At 43.6% G+C, this 10,745-nt stretch overlaps 1 protein-coding gene across 1 annotated transcript; it reads left to right on the plus strand.

The window, feature by feature from the left end:
- The first annotated feature begins 1,740 nt into the window (after positions 1-1,740).
- On the plus strand, positions 1,741-7,165 carry LOC123044557 (probable serine/threonine-protein kinase abkC). The gene is made up of 6 exons (XM_044467329.1): positions 1,741-2,086; positions 2,639-3,992; positions 4,185-4,454; positions 5,357-5,512; positions 6,164-6,301; positions 6,777-7,165. The coding sequence occupies exons 1-5, from the start codon at positions 2,058-2,060 to the stop codon at positions 6,266-6,268; spliced, it is 1,914 nt and encodes a 637-aa protein (XP_044323264.1). The 5' UTR covers positions 1,741-2,057; the 3' UTR covers positions 6,269-6,301; positions 6,777-7,165.
- The last annotated feature ends 3,580 nt before the right edge of the window (positions 7,166-10,745 follow it).

The following is a 10,745-nucleotide window of genomic DNA, read 5'->3' on the forward strand; positions in this document are numbered from 1 at the left end:
TTCTCCGGTTCGAAGGAAGCTTCATTTTGTACAATTTTTGGCTACACCAGACGATTTACAAATTTTGACTACCTTGATAGGAACAACTTTGGCTGGAATATTTAAAATATATAGCTAAGTGTTTGTTTTTCAACAAAGGGCGAATTTTATTTACTCAAAATGAAGCAATACAAACACAATGAGCACACATCCAGACTATGCACAGTTAGGAAACACGCGCGCATACACACAAAGGCTGACAAATAGCAAAATCATATAAGACCAAAACTATGCCTAAGCGAGAGGAAAAAAACAAAGTGATCAAATATGCAATTGACAAAATATAACAATGACCATATCCACACCAATCATCCCATAACACCACAAGGACAATGAAATTCGTCAACAACGACGCCTTCAGGAAAGGAGTGTCACCATCACCGGATCCAACCACCAAAGGCCAGATCGAATCTTAGTTTTCACCTTGAAGAACTGGTATGAGCATATCTAGTCAATGCCTTCAACAAGGTAACGATACAAAAACATCGCCAATGCCAAATATAACCAACTAGGGCCAAGCCTTGGTTTTCATCATGGAGCTCGAGACTGGGTACTTGAGGAACACCGCCATCGAAGTCAATCATGTGTTGTTGCCAGCACTTTTCCGTGATCCTAGCAGTTACATGCGTTAGAAAACCGACTGCCGCTACTACACCATCATATCCTCTACGTCAAGTATTCATCCATCTCACCGTTGAGCAACCACCAGATCTAGATAGAGGAACCCTCGCAAAGACCTTTTGGTGGCCCCGCAATCCACGACAAGGCCACCACCGCAGGCTGGAGTGGTCACCATATGGACCAACACCGACGATGGAGCACATCACCAGCGACTGCCATCTAATTGGAGATAGCCCTGCCTAGGCCCGTCAGCCAAGGGGCTGACATGACCAGATCATGAGCAAGATAGATTAGTCTATGGTGCCGCCGCCCGCCAAGCCGCAACATCCACGTCGGATCCATCTGGGGCCTCCCCTTGGCAGCGACGAGTGCGAGAAGCCGTCGAAGGGTCAGCACACGCCTACCATAGTGGAGATGGCAACTTCGGGACCAGGGATCCGAGGAACGGGTTGGAGGCATCATGTTGAGGCACCATACATCCTCGCCACCACAATCCGCCGCTGGGCATTATCCTGGCTGCCTCCGACGACGACGACGAGGAAGGGAGTAGTGGAGGCAAAGGCTGTGAGCAGCGGCGGCTGCGGACCCCGGAGTGGTTAAGTGTTTGTAACCATGGGTGGGCTGATTTTTGATACCTTCCGATATTTATCCAAGTTATAAATTGGCTTGCACATTATCGACTGTTAGTTTGTTTATCCACTGCCTTCTTTTCTTCCATAAAGAAAAACAACGCAGTCAGCACACGGGCGAGTTTTCAATAATTTAGCACAGCGTACACGGCTCTTTTGACTTTATTTACAAACACGAGTTTGCTTCCTAGCCTCCAAATTGCATCGTAGTCCAATGCCCAAGTTGCCAGTTTTTTTTTTCTTCTGAGACACAAACCAAGTTGCCAACTACTCACATCACAACGTCCTCGTTACGACCAGGCCTGTTCCTTGAAGCAAGTCGGCCGTGGGCTGAATTTCCTTCCGACCCGAACCCTACGACCGTTACATCGACAAGGAGTTCAGGTCGGCCACGGGCGCGCGTGCCCCTGGCGACTTGGAGCGGGCGAATAAACCATCGTGGATGCCCTCTTCTCCAAGAAAGGACCGAGGAGGCACCAGCGTGGACAACAAACAAATATCGCAAGGAGAGGGGAAGCAAAAGCAGAGCCGTCGTCGCCTCCGAACCCCACACCGTCGCATCTCAGTTCCAATCCCTCCCGCCGCCGCCGCGCCGCGCCTCCCTCGGCCCCGCGGATCGCGGCTCCGGTTCCGAGTCCCCTCTCCACCCCGCCCTCCGCGGGTTCGGTCTGGTCCGCCCTCGCGCGCGCGCCCCCTTGCGTGGGCGGGCTCTCCTGGGGTTTTGGCGGTGGGTGGCATGCTCTCCGGCGACCTGGTGCGGTGAACCCGATGCTGCGCCTACTGTCGGTTGGCGAGAGGTGCGCTTCTTCTTCTTCCTTCCTTCTCGTCTCTCCGTTTATGTCGGCGGTTCTTGTAGAGGGGAAGGTGGATCTTCTTGGGGAGTTTTCAGACTGAAAACGACACGGCTTTGCTGAATCCGTTTGCCGATTTATATATGGTACAATGCGCTCAACTGAGTACGAATATATTTTATTGTGAGTTGCTCGCGTGGAATCGGAAGCTGTTTGTAGTTTGGAATTTGGGGTTTGTTATTACTGTGATCAATTGGGCTTCAAATCTAGCTTAAATATGTCAATTCTGCCACATACTATGCCTGAACATGTGTCCATACCGTTACATTGGCCTAGATAATTAGTTTGAAACTTTGATGCTTCACGAATGAATGCATTGTCGGAGTTTGCAATTTGATTCCATATATGCTGGATAAATAAAATGGCTAGTATTTTGGGGGATTACCCGAACCACATTGCTTGTGCTGTACAAATTGAGTTTTAAATTTCACCCTGTAAGTGTCAGATAAGCTTGGAAACTTGCAATATTTGATGTTGTGCTCTTACATTTGTGAGCAGGCTGTTGACAACCGGAACAAATAGGCGGGCAGCCCGTTTGTCCCAGTCGAGTCACGCCAGTGGTTACTACGCAACAGTGAGGGACAATGGCTTGTCAACAAGGCGAAATATCCCACCCGTCTTCTCTAGAATGTTCTCACATTACAAGGACATTGTCAGAAAGAAAGTTGAGGATCACAACTATAGAAAAAGGTTTTCCAGAGGCTATGGTTCCCTCTCTGGGGCAGTGTCAAATTCATCCGCAAGACAACAAGGCCAATTGACGTTGAAGCGGCCCAGTCATATCTACTCGTATAGTGGTCCCCGATTCCCGTTGCTGAGCCGAGCAGCCTGTGCGCTAACTCTGTCCTTAACGAGATCACATATCATCCCTGGGGTCGTGGCTTTAGCTTTTGGGAAGATGGCATTGTCGCAGCCTGTCCTGGCAGACTCACGGCCATACATGCCCAAAATGGAAGGCATTGTCATGAGGACACGAGATACTGGCGAGTTGCTGTCAGCCATGGCTAGGTCAGTCTGGGAGGGTATCACTTTGTTTATAAGAGCAGTTCATTTGGCATTCCTGTTCTTCCCTGCAACTGCATTAGCTCCATTTGCTGATAGTTTAAGTATAGAATTTAGAAGAAGGTGGCTTTCTCTTGTACGTCGTACCCTTGAAAAGGCGGGGCCAGCATTCATTAAGTGGGGTCAATGGGCTGCAACTCGCCCTGATCTTTTCCCAAGTGATCTCTGTGTTGAGCTTGCAAAGCTTCACAGCGGAGCTCCGGTGCATGGCTTTGCTTACAGCAAAGCTTCTATTGAGAAGGCATTTGGCCGTAAGCTATCTGAAATATTTGAAACTTTTGAAGAGAATCCTGTAGCTTCTGGAAGCATTGCACAAATACATCGGGCCACATTAAAAGATCGTCCCGACTCGAACTTGACCAAAAAAAAGAAAAGAGATCAACATCCTGTAAAGCATGTTGCAGTTAAGGTGAGGCATCCTGGTGTGGGGGAATCAATCAAGAAGGACTTCTTACTCATCAATTTTATGGCAAAAGTTTCGAATGCCGTCCCTGGATTGAGCTGGCTAAGGCTGGATGAGAGCGTCCGCCAGTTTGCAGTTTTCATGATGTCTCAAGTTGACCTTTCTAGGGAAGCTTCTAATTTGCATCGTTTCAGACACAACTTCCGTAGATGGAGACATGTTTCATTCCCAGAACCATTGTACCCACTTGTCCATCCAGCTGTCCTTATCGAGTCATTTGAGAATGGAGAAAGTGTTGCCCGCTTTGTGGATGAAACTGAAGGAAATTCTCGGATGAAGAAGGACCTTGCCCACATTGGAACATATGCATTCTTGAAGATGCTTCTGGTATGCACGTCTTTTATTTGTTTCCTATTTTTCTCTTTTCCCCTGAGTGGTGGTTTACTGGCGATTGGTATAGCCATATTCGCACCATGGTTAGCCTTAGAAGTATGATCTGTTGTTAATTGTTTATCTGATATATTCCCAGTATAATTCAGCCACTGAATTCTTCTTTATCATTCTTCCCTGTTTCTACAGGAGGACAATTTTATTCACGCGGATATGCACCCGGGAAACATTCTTGTCCGTCTAAACGAGAGCAAGAATAAGAGGAAAACGTTTTTCAGATCTAAGCCCCATATTGTTTTTCTTGATGTTGGCATGACTGCTGAGCTCTCAGTAGCTGACCGTGATAACTTAAAACAATTCTTCAAGGCGGTTGCTATCAGAGATGGTCGTACGGCTGCTAAGTGTACGTTACGATTATCAGAAAACCAGAGCTGTCCAAATCCAGCAGCCTTTACTGAGGTAAAGCATGAAACATGTAGGCAATATTTAGATCTTAATCAGATTTGATAATTCTTTACTTGATATGCGATGTTTAAGTGCAGCTACCTTCATTATGGCCATCAGATGTCATCCATCATATATTATATCTACATGTATTCGTTCTTGTACATAACATCTGGGTCCCTGCATATACAGACATTATGATTATATACTATCATGCATTTTCATGGAGAGTTCGAAATTATTTATATGCTAAAGAATATGTCATCTAATAGTAGGATTTGGGGTGTGTTAACACAATATTTAACTGGTTTGCTGGGGTTACTCTTGCCTGACCTATGGCAATATAAGGGATTTTGAAGGATCCTTGCCCTCTTGTTAGCTCAGGCATTTTAGGTTCATGCCTTTCTTCCGTCAGCTTAGATGCAGCGCAGTCCAGATATGTTGGCTTCAGTACTAGCTTTTGTATTTTTTATTATCTACTTGCATAACGTATTTTCCAACCAAGCAGTCTAGCTTCAATTTTGTGTCCATTCCTCCTAGTATCTCCCAATCAATAACAGGCTTGTGCAACTCAATATGACTATGTTTGGCCTCAGATTCGGAGCTCAAAGTTGCTAATCACTATTATTAGTTTTTTTTTTTGAGAAAATTGTGTTGATTAGTTGTTTCTATGTTAATTAAATCTGGGCCTAATGGTCCTTCTCTGGTAGCTGCATGCATTGACCAGGGGATAAATAATTGGGCGAAGAATCAGTTTTCACGCATTGATAGGAACCTGTACTTTTTATCTAGTCTTATGAGGGTTTTGTCTTGAATTCTGAAATATTCTGCTATACTACAGATTGCACAATCCTGATGTTTCTACACATTTTTTCCCTTGAATGACAGTACTAATATTTTATTACTGGTAATGGTAGGAATTGGATAAGACATTTACGTTCTGGGGAACACCGGAGGGAGACGTATTTCATCCTGTCGAATGCATGCATCAATTGCTCGACACAGTTCGTCGCCACAAAGTCAACATTGATGGCAACATCTGTACTGTAATGGTGACCATTTTGGTTCTTGAGGTAATGCACTGTTGTAAAACTTTAAATTGATATCAATATAATACCTGCTATGTTTCGGTTATTATACTGTGTACAGAAGGGAATTTGACGTCTTTATAACGATCTTCGTTGTTTTCCTCATTTGACAAATTAATTTTTAAATACTTTCTTTATTCAAGAAAGATGATGTAGACATGGGCAGTTGGGCACAGTTGGCTTCATGCTACTTTGACCATTATATAAAATTGTGAAAATACATACTCCCTCTGTAAACTAATATAAGAGCGTTTAGATTACTAAAGTAGTGATCTAAACGCTCTTATATTAGTTTACGGAGGGAGTAAAAACTATATTGTGAAAAAATCCTCACAAAGACTCTGCATCGTGTATTTTCAACCAGAGGTAGTAACTTCCAGGGTTGATTTGTTTTTCATCATCACTAGTGTCAAAAACACTCTTATATTATGGGACGGAGGGAGTATGTTTTATGCTTAATTTGAACTTAGCTAAGGAAATAGAACTAGTTTACAGGGTCCTAGTCAGTTTGGTTGCTGACCACCCTTTTCTATGCTATACTACAAGCTACAATACACTGTGCATAGTATCCGTATGCCCTTACAGGAATTAGGAAGATGGATATTATACTTACCATGGCTATTCATTCTACTGTAGGGGTGGCAACGCAAGCTAGACCCACGCTTTGATATCATGGAAACATTGAAGACTCTACTGATAGAGAAGGAAGTTAAACAACCACCACCTGATTATTTTGGATAAGCCATTTTTCAGTTGTCAGAGTACAAGGATCAGGTAATGTGATTTTTATAACATGTATTCTTTCGTTCAAAAGTGTGCCATTGTTTTGTGCTAACCAACCTTTTAGCACAAGCACTTGAAATATGATGTTGGCACAAAAACCCCAGCCCATGGAATAAGCTCATTTGAGTTTCAAGCTATGGATTCTTACCCAACGCTGCAGTTGATTTTCACACTAACTCTATATGGCACGTAATAACAGTTCCTCCGGCCTTTTGTTAGTTGCTGCCGAAATTTGGTGTAGAAATCAAACAGTGCCTCGTGCCTTTAGGTAGTTTGCTGCTGAAATTTGGTGTAGACCATCAACTTATCCTGTGTGCACCAGCTTGTATATCAGAACCATAGTTGTCATATCTGCTGGTTTACATGTGCATTGTTTCCATCCGATCTTACATGATAAAATGAAATTTCAAACTTGCAACTAGGATATTTGTTGCAATTCTGATATCTGTTGCATATCTTTTGGCAGATTATCCCAAACATGGCATCAGTGAAAGATGACGACTGCATGGGACAGAAGTTGGAATGCCTAACTCGTGAAGCAAATTAAAGTAACACTCAATGCTGTTACGCACTTGTTCTGCCTCCTTTCTGAAAGTAGTATTAGATGCAACTTACTGGCACTGGGTACAGTTTGACAACCTTCAGTGCGAAAATTTTGGCCGCCGCCTTGGGCTGATTCAGTCACGGGGTTCTGTAATCCATCAAATCTCTTTCTAGATGTAGTTACATGATAACCATCATAAACTACGTTGCAGGGTAGTGTGAATTTTTCTTCCAGGTTAATCCTTCGTACTTGGCAGCTGTGCCGTCCGATGTAAAGTTTGGATTCGGAAGACCATGGCTGTGAATGTCTAAGCTATAGTTTTTGCGTTTTCTGTGAAACCCATAACTGGTGCAATTTCGCCAACTTCAATTGTGGATTTTATCGCCAACTTCAATTGTTTGTTTCTAAGCTACTCCCTCCCCGTTCAAATAATATTTTAGTATGATACATGAACTGAAATGAGCGAACAAACACAATAAAACATATCTATATATTACGGGTTTTCTGTGATACCGTGCAATTTCGCCAACTCCAATTGTTTGTATTTAAGCTACTCCCTCCACGTTCTAATATAAGATGTATTGGATATTTTTGTATGGACTAAATACGAACTGAAATGAGTGAACAAATACAATAAAACATATCTACCACATCCTTATACTCCTAGTTGTGAACCGATGGAGTAGTTTTTTTTCTTCGAAAAGGGGTCTCCCCGGCCTCTGCGTCAGAATGATGCATACGGCCAACTTAAATAATAAGCAAATAGGTTCAACAAAGGTCTTAAAGTCTGAACGAAAAGGGAAAAAAGCTCACAGAGAACATAATATAAAAAATAAGTAGACATAAAGCCACAACCGGCTGGCATAAGAAAGATAGGAAAACTAATTGCCTATCCAATTACATGACCGCCATCCAAACCGGTTGAAAATAGCCCGTGCTACCATCTCCCACCGGATAGATCCAGTAACCAAACGCTCCCTGGCCTCCGTCGAAGTGAGTAGCGACCACATACGGATCAACGCAGTGGCTCGGAAGATAACCTGCAAAAAATGAATATTTGTTGTTCTGTTAAAAACCAAATCATTTCTGCAGTTCCAGACAGCCCACAATACAGCACATACTCCTACGCGAATGTGTGTGGCTGTTTCAGAATCTATCCCGTTAAGCCACGTCCCAAATAACGTGCTGACAGAATTCGGAAGAGTAATGTTAAAAGCTATGTGAACCGTCCGCCATATTTTTTTTGCCAATGGGCAGTCAAGAAAGAGGTGTTTGATAGATTCATCCCGATCACAAAAACTACACCTTGTAGGTCCTGTCCAGTTGCGCTTTGCCAGATTGTCCTTAGTTAAAATGACTTGTTTATGTACAAACCACGTAAACACTTTAACTTTCAAAGGAACTTTGACTTTCCAAACATATTTGGAACTAGGAATGGAATTAGAATTGATAACATCGAGATACATCAATTTAATTGTAAACTCTTCCGTCCTAGTAAGCTTCCAGCGCAGCTGATCGGGCTGTTGAGAAAGCTGAACCTCCATTAGTCTACTCACTAGATGGAGCCAAGCTTCCCAACGATTTCCGGCTAGCGTCCTCCTGAATTGAATATTGAGAGAGATGGACTGAAGTACTGTTGCAACGTAAGCGTCACTTCATTGAACAATGCTATAAAGGGACGGATATTGAAGCGCGAGGGGTGTTTCCCCTAGCCAAGTATCCTCCCAGAATCTCGTGGTGGTACCATTTTCGATTATAAACTTTGTCCTATTGATAAAAAAATGATTTAAATCTCATCAGTCCTTTCCAAAAAGGCGAGTCCGTCGGCCTCACTGTCACCTGGGACAAAGTTTTGGAGTGAAGGTACTTACTATGGAGAATCTGCGCCCATGTGGCCTCCGTGTCTACAGATAACTTATACAGCCACTTACTGAGAAGACATCTGTTCTTGACTTCAAGATTTTCAATTTCAAGACCCCCTTGGACTTTTGGTCTATAAATAATATCCCATTTGGCGAGTCTGTATTTTCGTTTTAGTTCATCACTCTAGCAGAAGAATCGGGAACGACAGAAGTCCAGCCTTTTCCGAACTTCAACTGGAACCTCGAAAAAAGACAAGAGAAACATAGGCATACTCATGAGAACCGAATTAATAAGAATTAACCGGCCTCCGTATGACATGAGCTTGCCCTTCCAGCAGCTCAGTTTCTTCTCAAGTCGATCGATCCTCAATGCACTTCCATTCTCTGTTTGTCAGCTTACGATGGTGAATTGGTATACCTAAATACGTAAAAGGTTGGTATACCTAAATACGTAAAAGGTAAAGCCCTAATTCGCACCTAAACAATTGCCTGTAAGCCTCTTTTTCCTCATTGGCTCTTCCAACACGGAACAATTCGCCTTTAGAAAGTTAATCTTTAACCCGGTCAATTATTCGAATAAGCATAACACCAGGTTCATGTTTCTCGCTTTTGCCAAGTCATGCTCCATAAAGATGATAGTATCATCGGTGTACTATAGGATAGGAACACCTCCATCAACTAGATGAGGCACCAGGCCACCTACCTGACCAGCCTCCTTAGCCCTTCCTATTAGAATCGCCAACACATCGACTACAATGTTGAACAAAATAGGAGACATCAGATCTCCTTGTCTTAGTCCCTTATGTGTCTGGAAATAATGACCTATGTCATCATTCACTTTAATTTTAACACTCCTTTTTTGCGTGAAAGATTCTACCTGGCGTCTCCAGGCTTGATCAAAACCTTTCATACGCAAGGCCTGTTGAAGAAATGACCATTTGACTTTATCGTACGTTTTCTCGAAATCCACCTTGAAAACAACTCCATCTAGTTTTTCCGTGTGAATTTCATGGAGCGTTTCATGAAGGACCACAACCCCTTCTAGGATGTTTCTATTCGGCATGAAAGCAGTTTGGGAAGGCTGCACCACAGAATGCGCAATCTGCGTGAGCCTATTAGTCCCAACCTTGGTGAAAATTTTGTAACTAACGTTAAGAAGACAGATCGGCCTGAACTGCTCAATTCTCACAGCCTCTGTTTTCTTAGGAAGCAGAGTTGTCGTTCCAGAATTCAGATGAAACAACTGAAGTTGTCCAGAGAATAAATCATGGAACATCGGTATCAAGTCCCCTTTAATAATATGCCAGCATTTTTTATAAAACTCTGCCGGAAATCCATCTGGCCCTGGATTTCTAAGCTTGACTATCATGTTGACGCCTCGGAGTAAACTTTGTGGTGATTGGACTCGAACAGGCTTTCCCATGGCTCGGAAAGCAAGTTGCATTCACTTTGTTCCCGCCGATTAGATTATGCGGCTGGCCGGTATGTCCAACTCCTGTGCAAGACCTTGAACATCCGAGTTACCGGTTAGTCCTCAAATTATCTCATCCACAACCAGATACCTCAACTAAGAAACCTTAAATCCATACTATTACATGCAATGTAAAACCTTCTCCACGCGGAGCTCGTCTTTCTCTGCCGTGCACATGTCCGACGGCCGGCTGCGCCCTTTGAAGTGTTGCTCTGGTCGCTGGCGAGATAGAGTAGGACATGGTACACACACCCGCTCATGGGACTCAACGCACTGCCGTATCCCATGCCCTACTTTTCCTCGTCAGAATCCGGAACCTTCACGGTGGTGGTGGTGGACGTGATATCGATGATGGATCCATCCTGCTACCTCGCACAGTGGGCACACCGAGCCATATTAGCATCGCACGACGCCCATGCATATGCATTCACCTCTGCGAACCCATGACCATCTCAAACGACAGACTTTGGCGTAAAACAAATTCATATCCACATCATCATATGGGTTCTACGGGTTCTCCTGCCAACCCATGACCATCTCAAACAACAAACTTGGGCA

This window comes from Triticum aestivum, chromosome 2B (assembly GCF_018294505.1).
Source record: "Triticum aestivum cultivar Chinese Spring chromosome 2B, IWGSC CS RefSeq v2.1, whole genome shotgun sequence".
Taxonomy (NCBI): domain Eukaryota; kingdom Viridiplantae; phylum Streptophyta; class Magnoliopsida; order Poales; family Poaceae; genus Triticum; species Triticum aestivum.